The sequence below is a fragment of the Solea solea genome, chromosome 6 (genome assembly GCF_958295425.1).
Source record: "Solea solea chromosome 6, fSolSol10.1, whole genome shotgun sequence".
Taxonomy (NCBI): Eukaryota; Metazoa; Chordata; class Actinopteri; order Pleuronectiformes; family Soleidae; genus Solea; species Solea solea.
In genome coordinates, this window is record NC_081139.1 from 9,935,624 (window position 1) to 9,962,519 (window position 26,896).

At 39.5% G+C, this 26,896-nt stretch overlaps 1 protein-coding gene across 2 annotated transcripts in view; it reads left to right on the top strand.

The window, feature by feature from the left end:
- The window catches only part of igsf21a (immunoglobin superfamily, member 21a), a 143,292-nt gene that overhangs the window by 102,904 nt on the left and 13,492 nt on the right, over nucleotides 1–26,896 (top strand). For both annotated transcript variants that reach the window (XM_058632798.1, XM_058632799.1), the window contains 2 exons: nucleotides 11,735–11,850; nucleotides 23,725–24,208. In XM_058632798.1, the coding sequence (XP_058488781.1) occupies nucleotides 11,735–11,850; nucleotides 23,725–24,208 (600 nt within the window). The remainder of the gene's footprint in view (nucleotides 1–11,734; nucleotides 11,851–23,724; nucleotides 24,209–26,896) is intronic.

The window sequence follows — 26,896 nt, forward strand, 5'->3', positions numbered from 1 at the left end:
TATGAATTGTAGTAAAATATAGTACACGTACACACTTACTCCCATTAAGTGAAGAGTAAGCTTCATTTGTAACAAAACACAGAATGGCATAGCGGTCTAAGTCTGGCCACAGTTTCTTGACAGGGTTGTTTGTTGGTTTGTTGTTGTTGTTTGTTTGTTTTGGAGACCCTGAATTATACCAATGCGGGTTCACTTATCACCTTAACAACCGAACAATGTGATCGGGAGTGATTGAACAACTACACTGTGTCCATGGTAACAACTATGACAGCATAACACGGTGTTTCAGTTTACATTGACTGCTGAATGATGGAAACGCTCATATAAATTACATTCATGTGCGAAGACAAAACTATAGACTGAACCCAAGGATGAATCTGAGCTCTGTGGTCATGCAACATCATGGTGTACTATACAGGAAATTGGTGAACATTTCAGGCAGAAGGTTGATGAAGTGGCTCTCTGCATTATGCAGCTAACATAAAAAACTGCAACTTAATGGCCCCCCCTTGAACGCAGCATGCCCCAGCCATGAGGTCAGTCCTTATCTTCTACTGCCTCCATGTTTCCACGTGTTACACTGCAGAGCTCTTTCACTGTCTAAACATTGGGAACATGTGGTGCAGAACACAAATGCTTAACCTGCCTTTAACAAGAACTGGGGCACATGAATGAAACAACATGGCTTTATACTACTAATCCTTTTTTTTGCCCTCATTTTACCTCTGTTTGGAATTGGGATATGATCAAGAATTGTATAATCGCTACGGATAAATCATGCAGACACAAAGCAAGGCATGCATCAACTCTCAATGAGGCTTTTGATTTTCTTATTCGTTTTATGCGATGCTACAATGCTCGTCAGTGTCAGTGACTCATCGCCCTTGAAATATCGGTGAAGTTTCTAATTGGTCTGACGATTGAAGAATTTGTGGAAAAAAAAAAGACATCGAAGTGAATGACTCATGGTGACAGTGCTATAGGTTTGAAAATTGGATTTTTGGCTGTTGTAATGTGACAGAATTAGCTGCCATGTGATGTTATTACATGTTCTCTGAACTGCCACGTTATAAATGTAATAGTCAAAATAGAAGAATAGGAAATATGGGACAGGGATTATTTATATATATAGTGAGAGATGCCAAAAATACATATTCACTGTTGAATATATCCAGCACTGGCACTTTGTTCAACCTTTTTAGAAGCTTTTTTTTTTAATGCATTGAATTAATGATCAAAAGTTTAAAAGTACGGAGCAGAAAACAAGGTTTCTTCATGGCACAGCGGGAGGCCAGGATCACTAGGGTTTTAGTTATCATTTCCAGATTAAAAAGACTCTGCTGCATCATGGGAGTTCAATTTATTTTGAAAATGAAAAATGTTTTCTACCCGTACGTAAATCTAATATTTGCCGGGGCCAAAATCAGCACCAATGCATTTATGAATATTTTGGAACTGGAGATATAATATGTCCAAATGAAGTAATCAGATGTTATTTCCATGCTAATGGTGGATTTACATTTATGTCACAAGTAGAAAAAGCTGAGAAGGGTCCAGTACAACTCGTTCATTTATTCATTCATTTACCAATTTTGAAAAGCCCACATTTCAGTTGTAAAGGTTGACGACGGATGTGTCAGGCAGTCGAAATTGTCAAACATGAAAGGAATGCAAACATTTATTTTTTTTAATCATTTTCAAAGGAGAGCGAAGCTTTCAGCCCGCTCTGCAAACTGATTATTCATGTCTTGTTTGACAAAATCATTTTTTATCAAACCTTGTGTAAATAAGGTGTGTTTATCTTGAGCCTCCCATTCAAATCATCTTAGTGCTTCATGTAATCGCCTCTAAAGCAGACAAATAAACAAAAAGATAAGATCAACAAAACAGTTATATGACAAGACAAAGCAGAGGGAAGTGCTTGGATCAACACGCTTGGCATAGTCCTTTGAGAAATTAAATCAGCGTTGGTTTGTGGATTTTTGCCGTTTCTTGAGGAGTGGGAATGTCAGTCATAATATTTGCTGTGCCCGGTAAATATTGATAGATGTACCACATTAATGAAGCAGGTGCAACAAGCACTGGGTCTGCCAAATGATCCTAACTCAGCAGAATGGTTCTTCCTCCCGCCGAAGCTATTGTCTAAAACCCAGCAAAAGAAAAAATAATTGTATTTACTTGGAATTAAACTGTTGAAGATATATAATTACAAGTTTATAAAAGGAAATGTACTATAACAAGAGTAAGAGAGTTTGTCCCATCCATCTTTTACCGCTTTATCCTCCACAGGAGGGTCACGGGGGGGGGGAGCTGTGCCAATCTCAGCTGACTCACCCTGGACAGATCGCTAGTCCAGGGTGATGCAGAAAGTTCTTCTTGTTCTTGCTGTAAAGGCAAGATTGCTAACCCATAGTTATCATTATTTGAAGCAGTCCATTTGTTTCATTCATTCATTTTCCCTATAAGATCATTCAGTCATGTTCAGGACTAAAACAGGAACAAACAAAGTTAATTTTCAGAGAATATATCCATAGATGCTCTTCATAACCAGAGGCGTTTCAAGGGTCTGGTGCTCCATGCGTTAGTAGCAAAGATAGAAAAAGAGAGAGAGAAGCGAGTATATAGTCTGCTGACAAATTACCTGTTCAAAACATTTTCTGCTGCTATAAAATGAAACCCCTGGCATTGTTGACTCATTTAATGCAACTCAGTCTGTTGTTTTTCAATTATAAAGACATTCTGGAATCAAGCAGCAAATATCAAGTGACACAGAGCTTCAGCAGAGGGATCTCCTGCACATAGCAATTTAAGGGGGTCTCACAGAGTGATCACTGCTACTGATAAGCATAATCAGCATTTCTGGGGGGCGGGGGGGGGGGGGGGGGGGGGGTCTGCTTTGTCCAATTTCTTGCTATGCCCCTGGTCATCACTTTCAAAAATTAAATTTTATTTGTATACCACCAAATCACATCATGTCAAGGCACTTTGCTTAGTAAGGCAGAAACCTTAGAATATTCTAGAGAGAGAAGAGAAAACCAATCATTTCACACAATGAGCAAGAACCAAAGAGAGAAAACTCCCCTTTTTTATCAGCTACATTTTTACAAGCAGTAGCACAGATTATAAAATTATACTGATATCAATTTTAATCATAGCATAATAATGATTACAATACAACAACTACTACTAATAATAATCGTCTCGCAACTAGCTTTCAGCCCAGGGGTCACCTGGGCTGCTCATTTGGGGCCATACTGCCTGAAAAGAGCACTGACCAGGGTGAGAACAAGCATGAGAAAGAAGAAAACCCAAACCAAAAACGGACATCCATCCCCCTTCAGCCGGCGTGTTCACCACAAAAACAAACAATGGAGCAACGCCAAATTTATGCAGTCTTGGGGTTTCTGTTTTTGCTTTGGTGTTGAAACCTAATTGGTTTTTCACAAGAAGCTGCCCAGAATGAGCAGCAGGCGAGACAGCGAGCTATCCTTACTTCCTCTCTTTGGTTTGCTGGATATTCCGTTTGCAGTTCCCACTGTAAGCGGACCGCTGACCGGGGGGTTCACTTGCAAGCGAACTGAGATCCACATTTTCAGGCAGACCAGAGTTCGCTTGTTTGGTTGAGCTTTCACACCTGCTCAAACGAAGGAGACTATCAGAGGAAACGAACCCTGGTCTGTTTAAAACGGACCAAACTGCTCTGGTGTGCAAGCGCCCTAAGGGATGTTCACATTTCCCTGAGCAACTAACTATAAGCCTTATTCAAAAGGAAGGTTTTAAACCTCAAATACAGAGAGCTGGTTGTACAGGAGAGGAACCTGCTAACAGAAGCATGTGTGCCTGCGCACCTGCATGTGTGTTTCCCCGTAAAAGCAAGTCATTTTGTCGTGTCTTCAAGAAACCTTTGATGCACGGCCACCCATTTGTCTTGCTCATAACCGGCCCATGAACAACCTTTGCGTTTCAGCTTGAAATATGAATTCCCCTCTGTGTCCCTTAACGCTGTTAATACAATATTGACATTTGTGGAAAGTGTAACAGCCTGGCTGCAGGCATGCGATGTAGATTTTCACAAAGACCACTTTGGGGATTGTTCATATGGGGCCATATTGAGTGATGGATACTTCTCTACACACAAGTGACTCTCTTTGGCCTCGTATAACTCTACAGGCTCATTTTACCCCTTTGGTCTGTAAATTGGGTGTCATAAAAAGAAAAGAGTTCCAGGCCTCATAGCAACGTGATCAAGAAATGTATCTGCAATAACCAAAGCACTGGGGATCTTAAAGGTGCATGTCAATGTCCTGTGATTCACCAAACTGCCAAATGGTGAGGCTAGAGGGACCTAAAAATAAAGGGACAAATTATAACACCCCCAACCTCTGCCCTGTAAGAAAAAAGGACTTTGAGGATGAGGGTGCCAGTCACAATATCAATGATGCTTGGAATGGGTACATGGTAAGTCCCATTTGCCACTGTCTGCTATTTTAGAGATAAAAAAAAAAGAGCTTTTCCCTTTTTTTTTCCCTGGCTTCAAACGGTGCAGGCAAAATTCTCTATCCTGTCCCCCTTGTCCTCATTATAGGTACAAAGCTCTCAGTCAAAGCTTGGTTTACCCTCAGAGTGTGGCTGCCTGGGGAGAGCCATGGGAAAACCATATACTGCCATGCCATCCGCCTGACCTCCCACATTGTCCCAGAAGTGAAAGATTTTTGTGTGTGATTTTGCTCTATCCTCAGTGGACTGTGTGGCTTCTGAACGCTGATGTTTATGGTGGTTTTTTTAAGGGTGGTACATATTTTTCAGGGTACACCTCAAGATTACGTCCACTTGAGAGCAGGATAAATAAATGGAAACATGTATTTCCTTAGACATGAATAGTCAATTCTAAATGCACAGACACTTTCAAGCACACAGGTATGCAGTATATATTCTCACTTAATTTTAAACAGTGCCGCTATGATTAATTGGCTTTGGAACTGGGGAACTTGTTCACTGTGACACAAGCTTTTGTTTGACTGTGTCATCCTCTTGCTTTTCCTGACAGCCACCGGAGTCTCTCTCTACTCCCCAGCTAGTGGCTTGTTGGCTTTGGTTATATGAGCTGTATGGACTGACACTGCAGCAATAACCCACGCAAAGCATTTCGGTGTCTTTCATCTCATGGTTCACTGTGTGCTGGGAAAAACAAGCTTTTAAAAGGAGCAGACTTAGGTGTTAAGGCATTTTGTCAATGCTTTTTTTCAAGGGCTTTCTATCTGCCCCCCTAGTAAATGGCAAAACAATGGCAGGGATTTTTTTTTTTTTCTTTTTGGTTTATCGAACTGTTACAAAAATGAAGGTTTCAAACACGGCTGAAATCCATTGTCCTTGTTGAATGTATCACTGCAGAGTTGTGACCAGTAAGACCCAATCACAAAGTGTATATGGGTGTGAAATGCAGCATTTCAAGGTCTTCATTTTAAGAGCTTGAAAAATAGTGTGGACACCAGACAGACACTGATATGGGAAAGGTTTGTAATGAGTGGATGTACCTTAAGGATTTGTTCAAAATAAGACAGGCGCTTGCAAAATTACCCCCCCCCCCACAACCTGTTTTTCATCTTCTTGACTTTCTCTGTCTTTCTTTTTTGTTACATTTCAGAGACACTGATATCTCCTCTATGGCATTAACATGAATGATTTTTATGTGATTCTTTGGAGTCTGCTTGAATCTCTATCTGACTGTGCTATAATTTCCAACTCTCAGAGCCTGTCCAAAACCAGATACAAAATTGGTTTGCATATTGATGACGCCTCAAAAAGAGGGGCTTTTGCTGCAGCCACTGAAATTGCTTTAGTGAAGTCAAATCAAATTGTCCATATTTAATTTAGACTATCAACACAAATTTTGAGAGAAATTAATGTCTGGAAGGGGAATGCTGTGGAGTAGTTTGAATCCCAGTTTTGACTGAGGGTTTCTGCATGGAGTTTGCATGGGTTTTCTGTGGGTGCTCTGGATTCCTCCCACAGTCCGAAAACATGCAGAGCTTGATTGGACACTATAAATTGGCCGTGGGTGTTAATTTGACAGTGAATGGTCGTTGTTTGTCTCTGAGTGTTTGCCCTGCGACTGGCGACCTGTCCAGGGTGTCAACAATGAGGGGGAGTGAATGTCTGGAGGTTTAATTAAAAGCAAAGCCTTGCAGTAAGGAAATCAGAAACAATGTTCTTTCATGAGTAAATAGCACATCCACGTAAAAAAAAAAAAGTTGGTAACTCAAACACTAGTCATGCATGAAAGTTAATATGCAGTAAACAAAGAAAACAACAGCACTGGCAGCCAGTTATAAGCTGCCTGAAATAGAAAATGTTGGCTAAATGGGTGCATTAATGTTCTTGTGTGATTGCTTTTTAAATTGATTTTAAATAGGGGACAAAGATTAGCTAATGTTTAAATATGCCAGATATCACATGTAGAAGAATCAGGTCCTTTGATACTGAATCAGCACCGGCTTATAAGATATAACGCAGTACATCGGGACTAAAGCTGTTCTCAGAGTTTACCAGTCACATTGTGACAAACACAGCAGGAGATTGTCTGGGTGAGAGGAGTTCACAACAGCAGAAAGATCTCTGGAGGATCTCAGTGAGGATCTCTGGAGTTTCTTGTGTTACATTCTCACGTGAACTCACTCACAAGATTTACTGGAGATTAAACTAGGTAGCTGACAGGAGAATGTATTGACAATCTGTGGTACAACTTCTGCAGACATTTGCGTTCCCACATACGGCCCCTCTGCACAAAAATAGCATGCATTCACTCATTCATTTCTTGTAATGTTCATGCTTTACCTGTTATTCAGACAAATCCTTTCCTTCACAAACACACCATTCTTCCAATATAAATAAACCCTCAGAGATGTGGACTAGAGGCCAGGGCACTTAGCACAAGGGGAAGTTGGTAGTGTTTCTTGTGAGTCCAGCTGTCTCCAGAGCTCTAAATTCCTTAATTATGAGGCCAGGGAGTCCAGTCTCTTGGGAGTATTAACCATGCTTCTGTTCTGCACATGCACCAGTCGCATTGGCAATATATTTTTTTTCTGTTTTTCTTCTTCCTCTTTGGAAAGATAGCACGGTAAGACTGCTGGAGGGTATGGAACAAGAAGGGGGTGGTAAATGAGAGATGGAGGGAGAGGGATCATTATTGATGTAACTGGCACAGCAGTGCTAGGTTGGACAAAGGAAAGTAAATGCAGCTTTTAATGCAGCAGTGAGAAAGTGTGCTCTGAACAATAGGAAGTTTTCATTGTACTACTGAGCTCTTCATTTTCACACCAACTGCACTCACAGATGAACCCATCAGAGTTTGGAGAACAGAGGTCAAGGTCATTTGTGACCTCACAAAATGCATTTGGCCATTGCTCAGGAATTCATATAGGCTAATTATGATGCAGTTTAAAAGAGAATGTCTAACTGAATGAAATGATGAATGGATGGCATTTCCCATCCAAACGGTCAATCTCCATCCACCTGAGATTATTATGTCCTGCAATAGCACTTTTCTGTCCATTACTCAACACTATAACTCAGGAGGAGAAGGGGAGATATTGACTATATGTCATGCAAATTGACTGGATGAAGAAGACATACACCCAGTTTCGAAAAGTTTTTAGTGACTTAAACGTTTTCACTCCTAAGTATCTCTCCGCCTGCTTTGTATGAGCATAGGATCAGCATTACCATTTTGTCAAGGAGCAGTTTAATCATTTATATGCTGCTTTTGAGTGATTGCTATGTAGGACCCAGTGAATGTATGCACTGAGAGGCAGATGCCACCAATTAAAGCACCCAACCGCCAGCTTAAAACAAAAGAACTGCAGCGGAGAAAAAAAAAATAAGAGAACAGATTTAGCTCAACCTCCAACAAGTGGGCAAAGAAAGAGCTGCAATTAAATGAGGTATGAAAGGATTAAACTCTATCATCACAGACAAGCATCTTAATCCTACAGTGGATCGTTGTGTTTGCAAGTAGCGTGCTTTTCAAGGTAGGGCTTGGTTTTGGTTTTGGTTTTGACTCCCATTACGTGACCACCACCATGCCTAAACCTGATTATAACCCTTATGGGGCCCACATGGACACACAGGTTTGTGCAGCTATTCTTCGTGGGACACTGTATTGATTCCCATTCAAACAAAGCATTATCCCTTACCTTAACCAGTTAATGCCTTACCTTAATCTAACCGGAATTCAAATCTCAGTCCTTAATTTAAACAGTTCCTCAGAAATGAGCTTCTGCCTCCTTAGGACCAGGGTTTGGTCCCCATGAGGACTTCTGGTCCTGACGAGGTCAGTGTTAATGCCAGAGAAGGACCTTAAAAGGTAACAAATATACACACACACACACACACAGATGGCAGAAAAGAAGGGAGCAACCAGATCAATATGCAGCTGTCCTGTGCGTACTTGACTAGAGTGAGGAATTATTTATTTTGGCCTTCACAAGGCTATGTTGGTGGAACAAAGGCAAAATGCCTCTTTTTATCGCTGCCATAGAGAAGTACTCATCCGAGGATTATCAATAATTATCAAGCAGAAACATGCAATTTGAAAGTGATTATTATCTAATCTGATGAGGCTGGATTTCATGAGGTTAACTTTGTCTGTTTTTTGAAACTGCTAAAAACAACATAAATATTGTACATTTAAATAATATTTCATCACCTTCCCACACTTTGCATAGGATAGAATTGACAGTGGTGTCGGGAAATCTTGTATTTATTGGACTCCAGCAGGGCACAGGGGGGTTGTCTTCCAAACGGAAGGTTGGGGGCTCGATTTTGCCTCCTGTCTTCTGTATACTGATATTTACCTGAACAAAATTGCGTGTGTTGGCTAAGGTGGCAGTGTGTGGATGTATGTAATGATATGTGATAGAAAAAGCTCTACATGTGCTGTATGAATGTGTGTGTGAATGGATTAACGACAAAATTGTAATAGTACTAGTCCAGACTGGAAAGTGCTATAAGAATATAGACCGTTTGACACTGTATAGTTTTGTGTTGTGGAATACAGCAATCAATATTATCTCTCTAATGTGAGTTGTAATTCCAATATTTTCATTAATTGCTCTGCATATCGCAATAACTTAACTGTCCTAAAAAGAAACACTTCACCACTTCACACTGCTTCTGTGTTCATTACTTGGTGCATGAATGTTGAGGAACAGACACCTCTGACAGCTTATCATATGCCAGGTTGAGACAGTCTTGTCAGTAGGCTAATGGAGTACTCTAAGGTTAATTTACAACCATATGAATCCCATCAATAAGCAATTAAGAGGTGGGAAACACCAAGGCACCCAGGCCAGCAGCCCCCCTCCCCCTGCTTTTAATCAATTAATTGCTGTGACATGTCTGTTTAAAACGCTTGATGGATTTATACATAAAAGCCACTGCACCCTGCATGGCCTCTCTCATTTGTTTTTGTATTTGTTTCTTTGGTCATGGATTCAGAGGCTATAATTTTATGCTTCTCAGTCTGATTAGAGCTGAAGTAGAAGAAGAAGTATTATTAAAATATTCCACTGCCACACCCGGAGGGAGATAAAATGCCAAATCACTATTCAGTGCATTTGTGGGATGGTGCATGAAATCCCTTATAAAGAGAAGACATGGTCCGTGCATGTATAATTGTAAATACAGTAGAAGGATATATTTTCTTCAAGCAAATGATATAGTGTCATTATTTTTATTACACATGAGTCAGACAGAGTAAATCAATAAATTCATAAATAGATAAAGTATTTCTACTAGCGAGTACTAACAGATGATAAAGAGGCTTATATCATTATATATCCGATCATATAGAATGTAATCATTCCACACATTCACAGTATCCCAGTGTTTACATCCCCCGATTTAGCCACACTTAATGTGGCATGAGTGGCAAAATGATTTGTATGAGATATTATATTCATTTAGATGATTTGTTGTTAATATATTGCAAGATGTATTCGTTGTCGTTTGTCTGTTCATTGTAGATTAAATTGACTGGCAATTACCTACCACAATTTTTATTTTGTGTCTGTTAATTCTTTTCTTCAGTTTACATTTTACACGTTGGCTCATGGAACAAGAATAGTAACTTCTTACTCTTTTGGCTTCTCGCTTCAGGTGTCGTCACCATGTATTATTTGCCTTCATCTTGCCCTATCCATTGTGTCCACTTTGATTTCACCCTCTGTCCTCGTGTCCTCCTTCACAGCATCCATGAACCTTCTCTGTGGTCTTGTTCTTTTCCTTCTGCCTTCCTTCAAACCATCTCAACCTCTCTCACTTTATTTCCAAACTGTTGAAACTGACCTGTCCCTTAAATATGCATCTGTCCATCCTGGTCTCTCCCAACAATCCTCACTCCTCAGCATCTTCAGTTCTGCCACCTGTCTTTTAGACAGTGCCTCTGTCCCCCATACATCATAGCAGGTCTCACTACCGTCTTGTAGACCTTCCCTTTGACTTTTGCTGCTATCCTTCTGTCACACATCACCTCTGACACTCGTCTCCACCCACTCCACCCTGCTTGCACTCTCTCCTTCATCTCTGTTGTGCACTGTCCATTGCTTTGGATGATTGACCCCAGGTATTTAAACTCATCCACTTTCTCCACCTCTCCACCTTGCATCTTAACCGTACCACCTCACTGTCATTCACACACAGGTATTCTGCTTCTGCTCACCTTCATTCCTTTTCTCTCCAGTGCACACCTCCACCTCTCCAGGCTCTCTTCCACCTGGCCCCTATTGTCACCATAGATTACAATATCATCGGCAAACAATATAGTCCACGGAGACTCCTGCCTGACCTCATCTGTCAACCTGTCCATCACCATTGCAAACAAGAAGGATCTCAGAGCTGATCCCCTGATGGAATCCCACCTTCACCTTGAACCCATATGTCACTGAACTGCACACCTCACCACTGTATCACTGTCCTCATACATGTCCTGCACCACCTATTTCTCTGCCACTCCCAATTACCTCATATAATAAATAATATAATAATTTTCTGAGGGATTTTGAGATATACATTTATTACCTCCTTCTACCCACAGTGGCCTTCTATAATGCTGTGGAGTCTTGACTGCATGTTTTGTGTTTACACTACCATGACATATTTAGTGAGATCCCAAGAGACTCAAGACAGTGGGTTAGTGAGACATTGAATGTATGAGATTTTCTACCTTATTCACCAAATCCAACTCACAAGAGCCCTGGGGAGTTTGAGCATGCTGTCCCAACATCCACTGAGATTCACTTAGCAGGTTCTTGCCTCGATAAAGTGAAAAGGACGGGCTATATGTGATAAAGCAGTTCTGAGGATTTGTTTTAATTGCTTTTATTTTACACTTTTGGGTACACATTGGGCTCTTGCTCTGCTGCCACAGCCAATTCTCCAGGCATATGATGAGCATGTGACTGTATGTGATTGTCTTTTAAAGCTGAAATCGACAACTTGTTGTCTATTTGGTAAAACTGATTGCAGTATAATTGTGATAGAAAAACAACACCCTTCCCATGAGCCTCGCTTCCACTATGTAATTCTTTGAATGCACTTTTTTGCTAAAAAAAATAAAAAAGCAACTCCATTTACAGGCTGCTGAATTTTGTCAAGCTGTTTTATTCAAACGTTACCCAACCACCCCACACTCATTTGAGTGAAGCAATTAACAAAGCTTTTCTCCTGTCTATCACAGCACCTCCAAACAACATATCAGTGGTGGCAGAGAATACTCCAGCACCATTCAGTCGATACCAAGCCCAGAATATCACTCTTCTCTGCACTGCAAAGGGGGGGAAACCTGCTCCATCGGTAAGTAGCTGCATACACCATGCTGCTGTCTTTACAGTTCATAAACCCCTGCTCTTTACAGGGGAAAATAAATGGCAGTTTTTTCTTTTAGGCATCAGTGCAAAGACCAGATGAAGTTATACATATTTTACTGTTCCTGTAACGCCCTCTTCAAAGAGCCTTTAAAAGCTGCGAGACAACAGCACAATCCTTGACCGTTAAATGAGAATGGATTCAAATTGCGCTCTTAACATGCCACACACAAACAGGCACATAGTGTATTCCTGCAGCATTTAATTTAAAGAAGCTGTCACCAGTGTGCCAGGCTGTTACCTTCATTATAGGTTGACTTGTGATTGATTAGCAGCACTAATTCAGTAATGCCATGTAGTCATTAAAAAAGGTAGATCAGATTTAGGAAACAGGCGCATTAGGGTTATTGATGGCCACATTCAGGGCAATTAATCTAATCACGGTGACATGATAGTAATGATTGCACGCAGAATTGTCACTGAACATCGTCATACATGCACAAGCAGATTATGCGATGCAATTAAGTGCATACAAGGACTCACACTTTGTTCTTCAACTTCTTGGAGCAAAGGCAAGGTTTTGCAGATATATGCAGCTTTTGCTCCTGTGTTTGGTGGCATATTAGCTTATGAACGCTGTTTGAGAGAAACCACTTGCTGTTTGTTCCCACTGGGTCATTAATCATTGTCCATGGGTGTTTGGTAATGGACTCCAGAACCTGAGCATGCTTATCTCATGCAATTATGAGCCTAGTGAGAGGTGAATACAAGGGTGAATATGATTTCCGTCTCCCAGGTACTTGCTGGTTGATGGTGTGAGGAGTGAGGTTCCCCCCTGCTGTGTTTTCAGAGGGAACCTTAAGCCATTAAAGTGCTGCCAGAGTATTTTCCCTAGGCTTAATGGAGGAAAAGAGATCTGAGAGGTTTCAGCTGGCCTGTAAGCCCAGACTGTCTCTGTTTCACTGGCCAAGTCACATTGCTGATGAATACCAGCTGTGACAGTGTGGCTGGTATTGTTTTCTGCGTGCACCCCTGTGTGTATGTGGTCAGGTGTGTATACCTGTGTGGGGGCTTTTCTGGCATAGACACTGACCTTGTCAGGACCAGTAGTCCTCACGGGGACCAAAACCTGATCCTATTGTCGCAGAACCTCATTTCCGAGAAATTGGTTAAGAGTAGGGCCAAGATCTGGATTGTGGTTAGGTTAAGTTTAGAGTTAGTTAAAGGAATACTTCATCGATTTGCATTTAGCTTTGTAAAACTGGAATAGGTTTAGTATTTTTGAAGAATTGTGCTTCCCAACCTCAGTTTCCCCTGAGTCGAGAAATATCTTCATTCTTTTTTTTGTTACGTGCCCACCAGTGACACTTGGTCCGAGCCTTGGTCCGAGGCTTGACTGCAACGCTAATTCCACACTTTCTAGACCCACTGATAAGGGGACAGGACCTCATTCCCAGAATGTAAACAGTGTCTGCCATTGCTAACAGTTACGCTAGCAGGACCAAGTGTCACTTGGCAATTCGGTGAAGTATTCCTTTAACTTACTCGACCTAACCACAAGTATTCCTTTAATAATAATAACAGGGATAATTATTATCATCACTGCTGTTATTATTATATAACTAACAATTTAAAAAAGTAATCTGAGGAAACATCAAACACAGTATCATCCTGAATGTAACGAGACATATCTCCATATTCCACATGTCTTTATCTGATAATATACTTAATATAGTATAAAGGTGCAGAGCTATTTTTCTTTGAACTGCTGAGACACAACTGGTGAGTTTTAGCATCATCACATTCAAAGAAAAGTGAATTATACCCACTGTGAAACATGGAGGGGGCTTGGTTATGATTTGGTATTGCTTTGTTACATCTTGCACTGGGTGCGTTTAATCTGTGCCGGGAACAATAAAATATCGAGACTATAAAGGCACCTTGGAGTAAAAAAAATAATAATAACACTGCCCACTGTCTTAGTTGATGGGTCATGGGTTCATGGGTCAGTTCAGTTTATGGCTCTTCCAACACGATAAGCACCCTAAGAATGGTTCATAAAAACATTGGACTATGCTGAAATGATTCTACCTCTATGGTCCCAATGTGGAGAATAAACACTGATAGAGGCCAATTACTTTTGTCAGTTTCAAGTTATTTTAGAGATAGTTGTGGGTTCTTGTTTCTTGTGAAATGGTACGAAGAAACATGTCCCTACAGTTGTTTATTTCAAGTATGCTGCCGCGATGCCGTTTACATGACAGCATCTAATTCAGTATTGTTAGTGTTGGAATAATGCTGTCCATGTAGTCACTGTTTGAGAGTCCTGCACACCCACACGGGTGCTTACATTTATTGTGTTTGAAGGTGAGTTGTATTGCATTATACTGGAAGTCTTAAGAGATGCGAGTATAGCACAGTGTGCACACACCCACGCAGTCCTGAGAAGAGGTTTAATCAACCAGTACAACTGAAAACACCTGTCTGTGAGTGCCTTGTGTTCTCACAGCATCTTAAGTATTTTCTAAAGTTGTATTTGTGATTCACAGTGTGAGCAAGAAAACTACTGCAGGAACTTTACCTTCACATCTTGCATTATGTGCTTGGATGAAGACTCACTTTGGAGTCACTTGTTCGCCTCATATACGAGAACATTTAAATGATGCAATGTAGACTTCATTTTTGAAGTAACTAAAGGTTTGTATGGCATTTTTTGATCTTTGTTTCATTCATGTGTTTGTGAACGGAGCGAGTTTGTGTTCCACATCTGTGTAATAATATTAGGAGTGTGAGGACGACATGAGGAAATTGCCTCATTTAACTGATGAGGATATTTTTTTTATTATTTTGTACTCGCTTGAAATAATGAATTACTAAATGTAGCCCAGTTTAAATTACATAACTAAATCGACTGTTACTTTGGACACCAACTCAGACCACTAACAACACTTAATCATAATTAGCTGTGGTTTTACCTGTGGCACAGGTAGAGAACTTTGTATCCACATTCACATTTGCAGTCGATGTTGTCCTTAAGCCTTTCATTTAGACAAATCCATGCACATGCGATGAATGTTTTTCTAGGATCTTATAAAGTTGTTGTTCTGCCTGCTGCGTAAAGCTGGGCGGAAATGCCAAACCGGACGTCACGCACAAAAATAATGGCAGATATATACTCACGCATTTCTACTATAACAAGTAAACATGGCCAATTCTATAGATACTGAGGAAAAAAAACATGCCCAACTTCAAAAGTTTTATATTGCCTTTGCGGGGAGTTGCTCACAGCCTATCAAAGTTGCCTTATATAGTTGGACTAAATCAAAGCTCAGGAAAACAAACCCTGACAGCTTTCACGGATAGACTTTAGAAGTATTGTCTTATCAGAGTCGGCGTCATGAGTTACTATGTCAACCCTCCTCCCCCAAGCCAAGCTTGTGCGCCACATTTTGTATCTTATGAATTTCACTGACCATTTGCTCTTTTTTTATTATTTTCTCTATAGTCACGCTGCATAACAAAACCTCATTATTAGGTTTGTAAGTGTTTGCTTGAATGTCACTGCTTTGGCCCAGTTATGTAACTGACTTCAAATGGCTGCCTTTCCTTCTTGATGAAACTCATTAAGTCTTTGTCAGTGGTGCTGCCCGGGGGCTTGTTGCAGAATGAACTGTTAGCTCTATTTTCTATGTCATATCATCGCAAATGCCTGGGCCTAATAGTGGCCCGCTAGTTACGGAACAAAGTAAATATCATCATTCTCTGGTATTTCTGACATTAAAATATGTTTGTTTAACATATTTTAGTGATTTAATAACATGACCTTATTAAATCAAGCAATTAATCCCCCATAGTGAACATAACAGTTGTTCAGCATGAGACATATGCAAGAATGTGTGATTGTTTTTGTTTGTTTGTTTTATTATGAAATACTGTTTTGTCAGCTGTTCTGAGGGAAAGTTGAAACTGACATTCATTTATGAAAAGGTCAAATAAATAATCTGCTCTTATATTCTAAACCTGCAATAAGTGCTCTAATCCGTTGGTCATTTGGGTGCAATGGAAGTTACTAAAGATATACTGTATAATCTTTAGGTAATCTTTTCATAATCTTAAGGTCATGTCTTCTTTTTATTCACAGTCACCCTCAGAGACACGTCATCATGTTGCTCTCTTTCTTGATGCGGGAAAACATCGTTTGTTCTCATGGCAAGTGTAAGCCTACGGCTTAGAATATAATAGAAGAAATAGAGAGGAAAGGAAAAAGTTGTGAAATACAAGACTTGCTGATGATGCTGCTGATCAGCCTAAATCCTGTGAAGTAATTAAAAGAAAACATCCGGTGAGGATACTGGGTGTTTGTGCTGTCAGTGTTGTTTTTATCGTCATATTATTTTTTATCTTTTAATTTTTTTTACACAAATTTCACATTTTATTTTTTTTAACTTTAGTATTTTAATAATGCAACAACATTAAAAAGGGCGCAGTTGTGAAAGAAAAAGTGGAATGTAAGACTCTCACTACTTCACTGTCGTGTATCCATCTCTACCTGGACCAGTCTTATACTTGGAAGAGGCTTTTTTTCAGTTTATATAAACTGAACAAAAGCCTTCACACCTCTGTACTCGGTGTGCATGTGCACAACTAACTGTACACACTGCATATTTGGCTGTTGCTGTTGCTGTGATGGAACCATTTGTGTCACAGATCACCACAGTCTTAAAGGAATCATGATACTTTAACACAACCTTCAATTCAACACTTTTTTATATATTAACACAGATGCAATCTCTGTGTCTGTTTAGATAAATTTGCTTTGCTTCCACATAAAGACAAAAACATGTTTTGCATTCTTGCAGCCTTCAGTGTAATGTCTGACAATACATTCTCCCTTAATGTAGACAATGTATCCTGTTGTATGAATATTTGTACTAACATTAGAAACAGTTTTAGACATTCCCTTCTGTTTTTTCTTCTGGGTCATGTCTACTCTCCTGTTTTTCATACGTTACAAAAATTGAATTAAAAAACATGCAAATTGCAGAACTAATAACAGTAACTGGTTCACCTTTTTTTCCCCAGAGGGAGGAAGTTTAACAATTGTTTGGCATGTAATTAAAGCAGCTTCCGGATGTCTAAATCACATTATATGCATAGCAGAGATTAAAATACAGTAGAACTGATGTTTTCTTCATTTCACCCAAAGCACAGGGTTGTCATATTACTCCATAGCTACAACTGTACACATAAAAAAAATCAAAATAACTTCTCTCAAATTATGTTTACAATATAGCTTTGAGCATTTTTAAAGAACACTTTATAATGTTTAAAATGGATACTATAATTGAAAATTATAGTATCAAATATGCATGGATAGTTTAACTGTATCATGTTAATGTTGACCAGGCAGCCATGTACTCTTATTTGAGGTGTGACCCTGCATTCATGAATTATATTATGTTTTGAGTTTCCACCTCTTTTGTCTTGTACTTTCCCAGAAGAGTAGGGCAATGCATTTGTGTTGTCTAATTCTCTTATGATGAGGTTTACCTGTGTTACATCATTACAGACAAAGTTTTTTTGAAGTTTTTCACCATTCCGCCATATTTCACAACTTTTTGGGAAAAACCCATGCACCAAATTTCCAGTGCAGCTTGGAGAGGGCTGGATACATAATGGGCCGCATGTGTTTAAAGTGTCTCGCATTATGTTTCAAGATCTGTCAGCATTTGACGTCGCTGAAGCAAAGCTGGTGACATATCAGTAATAACTTCCCAGTGCCACTCATTAGAACATCCTCGGAGTACAAGCAAGCACTGATTGAAAAGAGGAAAGATAATGACGGTTAATAATAAGAAGGAAAGCTGATTAAGTCATGGCCAGGATCTTTCTGTCTGCCTCCTTCTTCGTTCTCTGCCCTTTTTCTCCTGCGTCTTCTCTTTCATTGAGTCATCCTGCCACCATGAAAATTACCATCTTGTCCTTTTGACACTGCCATGATTAATTGCAGCAGCAGCATGGAGGTGTATATGGACCGATGCATGATTGTTACATTGTCAAAAATGTTTCAGATTTAAGATGTTAGCCAGGTGGGGGAGGCTTGGCAGTTCACACAGTGCAGGTGCTTTCATCACTGTCTATTCACAGGAAAAAGAGCAAAACCCTTCTCATGCCACCCCAGCTTAATGTCACCACCACCGTGCTATTGTGTATGGGCTACAGCTTACAATTACATCTCCTTTCTTTCTTTGTTAATTCATTTCGGAGAGAAGTTTCCTTTCATTCTCTGCACATATTGGACTGTGAAGTATTTGAAGATTTATAACCAAAGTGTGATTGATAATCGTTTTTATGCCACACAGCAACACTGTCTCGAAGAGAACAATCTGAGAGCAATTTAAAAAAAATCCCCCTTTACATGAGAGAAAGCACTGCTTTCCAAGCCTGATGTGTATTAGCTAACAAGCCAAATAATGTTATTTTATAATAATTATAAATAGACAATGGATGTAGGATAAATAGATGAACGGCAAGTCACACAGCATCAAAATAGCCTAAATTTCATTCAGTGAAATATACTGTATCACAGTGAGAGACATCCTCCGCGTTATATTCGTAGCTATACAATCATACATGGAAAAATGGATTAGTGTTTGCTCTCCTACTGAAACACAATGAAAGAACTGATTTTCTTTTTCTGTCTGTCTGTCGAACAAGGAAATGTGGAAAATTCGATTTTTGCAAATTAGCTTTCAGCTCATAGGCCATTTTTTAATGTGATGACGGATGTCACCTTAATTGTGCTCAGAATTTAAGATAAACTGTACGTTGGTTCATATTAATATTAATTATAAAGTGTCCTGACGGCTCATTTGTTGGGGCACAGACACCACGTATTTGCTCTATCTCTCTTTCTGTCTCTTCTTAATAGGCTAGTATATTCAAAAATGCCATTCAATAAAACATTTCAAAGAAATACCAGATCACAAATTGAAATGATTCCACATATATAGTAATAAAGTCTTTGAATGTTGTTTGTTTTTAATGTAAAACCTTTTTTTTTAGTAGAAAAAGTAGATCACTGGAGCCCATCTTGGACTCTGCTTCTCTGTACTTGCGTACTCCTGTACTTGAAACGTCATCAGCCTCAGTCCAAGTACTGTTCTAATTCACAAGTACGCGAGCAGCGAGTACGGTTTTCATACCCGCCCATTTTAACAAGTATACATCGGGTGGTGACTTGAGCCGACCAGGGAAAGCCATGCATCCCAGAATGCATTTCGCTGGAACCCGTCGACAGAGAAATAACATAAAAACCTGAAATAAATATTTTTTCTGTGTCCTGGAACAAATTGTCATTTGTTATTTAAAATTCAAAATGTGGTTTGTGTATTAAGATATGAGGTATTTATAGTTTGGCAGCGACATTGTCGGGGATTAACAGCTCTGCCTATGCGTTACCTCAGCCTGTCCTGTTGAAACGATAGATAGATTACAGCACTTCCAAAAAAAACATACTTAAGTAAAAGCAAAATTAGAAATTTTAAAAAGTACACAAAAAACAGTAACGCAAGTGTAATTCATTTCATTCCACCTCTGCTTCCTAAGTACGTACTTCACAAGTATGCAAGTCCATCCTTGCACACTTGGACTCGAGGTTGGAACTTGACTATGGCACTGATTAAAGCCAACACATGCATGTCAACACGACTCACTTGTGTATTCAAGCAGGAAAATCTGTGACATGATGACACACTGCAGATCCTAATCAACACTGACAGGAACACATTCCTTGGTTCGCTCAACTCCCTTAATAGTCTAATTTCTATATGTGTCTGTTTATATCTACGTCTCTAGTATTTCCATAGCCATATACTATACGGTATGTGATCTGTTGCTCTTAATGAAAGGGGAAATGAAAAGGGAGCAGAACTGCAGCATAATGACACCGCAATAACACTTCACTCACTCGCCCGTAGCAACATATCTGTCATACCATTTATTCAGTTTTTGATGAAACTTTCATCAATTCCTTTTATTATACCTCAAGCAGACAGATGGAAAGGAGTGAAATTTAGTCACGATGGGATTACTATGAATAAGAAAACGAATGCTTGATGTAGTGCTGCAGGTATATCACCTCAATGTAGGTGTTATTTTAGACTAGAGCGGGCAACATACGTTTTCATACAATAAAGTCAATATTTTCTTTAGGCCTGCCTATTAACTCTGTCTGTCAATGCTTGTGGAAACAAATTACATATCCGACCTTACTGAATTAAACCACTATGATACTAACCCACAGCCAGCACAGGTGTTTTTGTGCGCCAGTATCATTTTGTCCAACAAAAGCTACCAAACAGGTGCACTGATCGCTCTAATCCATGCTGCTGTCTCTCCACCTGCTGTGATAATTAATGATGTGTTTTTGTTCTGCTGAAAAAAGCTTCCCTTTGCAAGTTGTTGAGTAGCTGTAGGAGTTAGCAGCAGATGCAGTTAGGTCATCGTGGATCTGAGGTTGATGTTTCCACGTCCCATTGCATTACTGAATTCATTTGTTCATAGGCCTGGCCTTACTGATGCATGAGGTTAATGCAGATTAAGAGTCATGGGTGTTAAATGCTCATGGTAAAATTCAATATAATGACATGTTCTTTAGTCTTTCATGTTGTGCTTGGGGCACATGGTAGTTTGGTGGTTGGTATATATGCCTCACAGCAAAAAGGTCCCTAGTTTGGGTACAGGTTTAACCAGGTCCTTTTCTTTCTCATGCTTGTTTGTTCTCTTTGTGTACATGTGGGTTTCTATGGGCAGTGTCCTTGTGACGGATTGAATTGTCTCTGTATTACCAGCAGCAGAGTAACATTTAATGTCTTAGTGTAAGTATTTTCCATATTATAATAGAGGTAATTGTCATTTTATTAAATAGTTTAGAGTGAATAATGTTTACTGTCTGTCATAGCAGTTTGAGTACAGTATTTTTGTATTTTCTTATGCTTTATGTTCAAAATGCCATTTTAATACCAGCAGTATTAAAAGTAGTTGTAATTACCTGAGGGCAACAGTAGGGGAAGCGTAGCGCTGTTGAGCTACCTTACGCTGCACTTGACACCCATGATCTGAGGAAAGTGTGTGTCCGTGCATCTTTTACTCATTACTCACCTTTTCAGGTATGAGTCCCTCATAATATGAGTTGTTGTTTACTTTAGTGTTAGTTTTATTTGTAGACGTTCTCAGGATACTATTTGTAACGCAGTATGTCCGTGTATTGTGACGTAATGAAGTTAATTACCTGACGACATGTAAACGAGCCACATGAGCTAACCTGTTGCGATGCTAGCTGCACTGCACTGTCGTTTATATGGCACAACGTAACTGTGGGAAACTTTACTGTTGTTGTGTGTAATGTTAGGCCATTGTGTATTTACTATACTTAAATGATGGATTTACTGAGTGAGTTGGAGTGTTAGCATTGTATGGTTTAAAGCTGCTGTGTTTAATTTTGGTAAGCAAAGTACATTTTATGCATTGTTTTATTTGTTTATCTCAAATGAGCCACTTTAATTTACTGAGCTTTACTATATTTTATTTATTTTGCCATTCAGAGTTGAAAATACATAATGTTAATACAAAATATGTAATGTTGATGCACATTTTCGCTGGTAATATTTCAACAGAATCTACTGATGCTTGTTTATCTTTAATAATGGGAAATGATACATATTGTGATAATGTACTGACATTTATGTTGTATTGATTATGTTTATTATTTCAGTTATTAACACCCATGATCTGAGGAAAGTGTGTGTCTGTGCATCTTTTACTCATTACTCCCCTTTTCAGGGCTTTTACATTCTCACACTGTGCAGTGACATACAGATTAAGATTAGGGTAACTGGAGACTCAGAATGTAGTGTAAAAGTTAACGTGAGCGTAGATAGTTATTAGTTGTAACATCTTAGTTTATTGTTAGGCCAGTGACCTGTACCATGCCCCCAACCACCACCCTCTCACTGCCGTGGATGGGTTGATGATTCATTTAAAAGTAGATATGGTGAATGCCGAATATGAGGACGGGAAACAATGTTTGAGGAGTTCATCTGTGTATGATAAGAGCACTAGACACAACATGTGCTTCACCTGACTCTTAGCTAAATTAACAAGTGTGGGTGGGTGGGTATGTGTGTGTGTGTGTAATTAAAAGCTAAGGTTATACTTGAAGGCACACTCATTAGTCATCTTTTAACAACAGACTGCTCCACTGTGAGAGTTCAAAATTTCTCCAGCAAGGTTAATTTATTATCACACTTTATAGAAACAATGAGCTAAAAAAAAATATCTACTTCATGTACTCCTCTGATCAAAAGCTGTACCTAATTGAATTTACTTTAAAAAATAACCTCTATTGCAATAAATAATGACTCATGTGTATCTTTTAAAATTCTCCATGTGAGCAAACATCCCTCCCTGTGTATTAAAAGTGCACTGCAGGTAGATGGGGCCACGGAGTAATTCAAGACTCATAGTAGCACCAAGTTGATGAGGAGGAAAAGTCATTTGAGTTTTTTATTTTATTAATTTATTTTTGATCTATGGTGCTGACAACAATTAGTACTGCTGAACACCTTTGAGCAAGGGTGCACAGCTCCATGTGGATGTGCACCAGCTTGCTCTGATAGCAGACATAAGAACGTTTTTAGAGCTGTCTATAAATACTGTGATACAACCAAGCACGACACAGCTTGTAATACAGTATAATGATGTTGCATCTGTTGTGGCAAACATAGCCTCGGCAGCAAAGGTGCTGACACAGTCATCCCCTATCTATCAGTGAAGTCTCTAAAATTGAGCTTGATTTAAATTAAACCAATAAATGTGTCTCTCCTCCCCATTCACAGATAAGCTGATAATACTGTTTTTCAAAAATGTATATCCATTTGAAGTGAACTTGTCGGATTTGTGTAAGTGCTAAGGAATGAGCATGTCTTGAAATTTAAAAGTTGAATTTGTTTTTAAGGAAAGGTCACACACTGCAAAGCTGCATTGTTGATTATGGTCTGATCCCTATTGTGAATGGAAAAAGATCATTACTCCTCAAGGGCTTGGCCTTATCCTGATTTATTTATACTCATTAGTGCTGTTTACCCACTGGAGGCATTGGCCCTAGAGGTGGCACCATATCAAAGCAAGCTCCCACCACCTCCTCACAAAAACCTCACACAGTGCAGCGAAATGCAGTGTTTATAATAATGACTCTTTGATCCTTTTTGGAAATTGAATTCAAAAGTCCAATGATCCCCAAAAGAGATGAGGAGTAGTATTATTATTATTACCATTTTATTTCTGCAACAAAAACAGGAGCATATTTGTTTCTAACACCAAGACCACAATCAGTGACTAAAGACCCTTATTTTAATGCAAATATCTGCAGGTCATGTGCTGCAGCGATTTGCTGTCAGGAGATTTGGCAGAGAGATGTTGATAGGTTAATGCATTTGTGTCGAAATCCTTGTAATGTTCTGGGGAAACCTTTTAAAGTGGCAGTGCATGCTACTAAATGGCTAAAAAAACAGATAAGCCATTTCTAAAATCATTTCCTAAAATGGCAATAATCAGTAGGCTACTTTTGTTATGACAACTAGGGTCTGCAAATCTGGAAAAGATAGGAATAGCAAGCTACATTTTGCCTGTGAACATATTGGCTGCACAATTACTTAAATTTCCTTAATCTCTGATGACATATCGTGGTCTTAATACATTTCTTACACATGCATTTGTGCATGTGACTTGAAAACACGTGCATTAGTTTTCCTGTTAGCTTTCAGTGGAAAATGTCATATTCTGCTCTGCTCTCCATTCTAAGGTCTACTTCAAGCGTGATGGGGAGCTGATTGAGGTGATTTCCTACTCTCAACCCTCCTCTAGTGAGCAGGTGGGAGGTGGCTCAGCGGGGGTAAGAGGAGCGAGGCCGCTCATCAGCCGGGACCTCGATGATACTAAGCTCCAGCGGTCCCTCTCCCTTTTGGACCCCGAAGCACGATCGTCCCGTCTCAACACAGACATTCCCCAGCGTGTCCACACTCAGGGCCAGCAGGCCCACGAGCCCAGCCCTGCAACAGAGGTCATCCCAGAAACGGTGGTGAGCCGAGAGTTCCCCCGCTGGGTGCACAGCACAGACCCTCTCTACTACTTCAGTCACACTCACGTCCCCCAGAGTGACGGCTCGGTGGTGGTGCAGGCTCGACTCACCTGGACGCTCAATCCTCAGCTGGATAATGACGCCCTGTTCAGCTGTGAAGTCAAGCATGCAGCACTGTCTATGCCAATGCAGACAGAGATCACACTGGGTGAGTTGTTTGTCACTAAGCCATTGCTATGTTATTTTACACCACATCCATATGACTGTGCTCATATAATGATCTGGATCCAGATGTGCTTTTTAGCTCCACATCAGAAGTATTCATACAAACATACTTATATGAACACAAATCACGTGACCTTCCAGGTACATGAGACATGCACGTGTTTGCACTAGTGTAAAAAGCAATTGTTTGCTTAGTTTTAGAAAGTACTACTGATGAGAAACAATTGTGCTGAACAGTATGACCACTGATTTCTATTATGAGACTGATAAAGTTTTAATGGAGCCTCTTGTGCACAGTTGATAGTTGTATTGTGGCTGATAAGAACAAATCAGGAAGCAAATGCAGATAATTGCGTCATCGTTTTCAACAATCTCCATTTCGGAGCAGCAGGGTAGTGTGGACGGCAATCGTATCCAGAGAGGAATTTATGTGATTTTATTGAAAATGGAGTTATGTAGATGTAGCCTTATTCTCATTCCTTGACCTCACCCCCACTTCCCCACGATGTACACTCTCTTCTTATCTCCTCTTTCATTTAAGTCCCTGCTATCTCCTTGTGTTGATTTTCTGGGTCCTCTTATGTCTCTATTGCATAATGTACTCAGAGCGATTTGATCCTGTTTAATTGTGTCACACCTGAGCAGATTGTGAGTGTAGTGTAAAATGCAAAGGTCCAAATGACTGACAGGGCAATTCATCGAGCTGTCTGTTGCTGGATTGAGTTAACTCAACCTGAATACACGCGTAAGAGGTCATATGGGAATTGAGACACACTGGCCAATGTTATATGATTGATATAGATGATATATGATGATTAGAATTACAGGAGTCATAGGTTTTAGTTTTAATAGTGTGATGAAAAGAAAAAGCATATCTAAACGCTTGTAATGTCTTCAGTTTACAAGTTATAAGTTGGCATGGTTGTCCTGGAGAAGAGCCATGTCACCCTGATACAGTAAACGGAGACATTATCTTCCATGAAATGCTCTTAAAGCTTTTGAAGGCGGACAGAGACTCAGATGCTGTGGCAGGTACATATTTGCTTTTTGTCTCATTGTCAGCATTATATCACTCATTACCATCTTTCATTTTATTAAGGAAGGCCCCCCTCACTATGCCGGTGAGCTGCTGTGGTCAAGTTGATGTCTAGAAATTGTCTGTATCATTTTAAAGTGGAATCTTGTTGGAAAAAAGGGGCAAGGATATGCTTCTTTTAGTTATTAAGAGAGATAGGTGATGATCTGACATACACAAACCAAAACATAATCAGTACATTTATGTCTACACAATAGCTCGCTCACTTTGTTTGGAGCAAGTATATTCACACTGGAGACTTAGATCTTTAAAGTGCATCTAAACAGCTGCAGTGATTCTCCTCTGCTCCTCACATTTATGAAGAAAGTTAGGAAAAGTGCCTGCGAATTTGTAGAAAAAAAAAATAAGGATTTATAGTGTAAAGACTGATTTTTTTTTTTTTTGTCTCCAGTTCTCCGTTCAGAATATTTTGAGGTGTGTCTAAAGATATGGCTCCATGAAGCACCAGAGCTATAACTTCTCTTCAAATGCTGTAACAATATAAAAACCTTCAGCGTGCTTTATCAGCAGTTTACCAATTCACTTATGACTAACTGTATCCGGCCCTACACTACTGCCTTCTTCTACTTGTTTTGATGGCGTACTGAGACACTGTTGTTTGAAGAAACAGTAGATCAAGAATCTACAGGGTCTCAATTAGTGAGAATGGGACAGTCGTTTGTGCTGTACCTGTTAAAATCAACCGGCTTTTAGGTCAGACTGATAAAAAAAAAAAGTGAAACAGTAACTCAAAGGACAAAGCTGCCATTATTCAAAAGATTTCATGAAAAAATGCATCACCGTGTTATTTCACACCTCACAAAAACCTCCTGTCTGTCAATCAATTTCTCATCATCTGGTTGTTTTTAATTTATTTATAAGATGCATAGATTTATTTATAAAACATTTTTAAGGTGACTTATCTTTGAAATAATTGTGATTCTAAAGTGTAAACATATGTCTGATATCAAAAGTGTTTTAAAATGTAATAATCCTCAAGTGTTCAGAAATATAGTTCCACAGTATCACATATAGACATTCTCCCTAAAGACACTGGGTCCTGCTAATATTGCTAATATTTTGACAAGCTTTTCTCTCTGGCTCTGTTTGAAGTTTTTCATTTGTTACTTTTTTCCCTTTGAAGACACGAGACAGAAACTCATCAGACATTAATTTCGCCCGCACTTCCCAAGAAAATTGAAGAGAAAATAAGCACTTGTTAATTCATATTAGCACTTAGCACAATACGCAGCTCTAAGTGCATAATTGCATTGGATCTGTCTAAGAGAGTGTGACCGTGTATACTCACACAATCTCTTGGTTCGCTCAGGTGTGTTTGGTCAGGAAATGAAAAGGAGGTCTTCGCAGTACCCATAAGTAATAAATCTTTCAGAGATTTAATATTGCAATCTTGAGACAGCAACAGTCTGACAATCGACCGGTGTTGTATTACATTTCATGAATATTCATGGTTGGCTGCGTGCTTAACATATTAATGGACCTGAGGCTGGCGCCAGTCCATGAGAGACTAAAAAAGTGCTATGACATTGCTCGGCCGATCTATTCTGCTCCCTTTGATTGTATTCATGAACATTG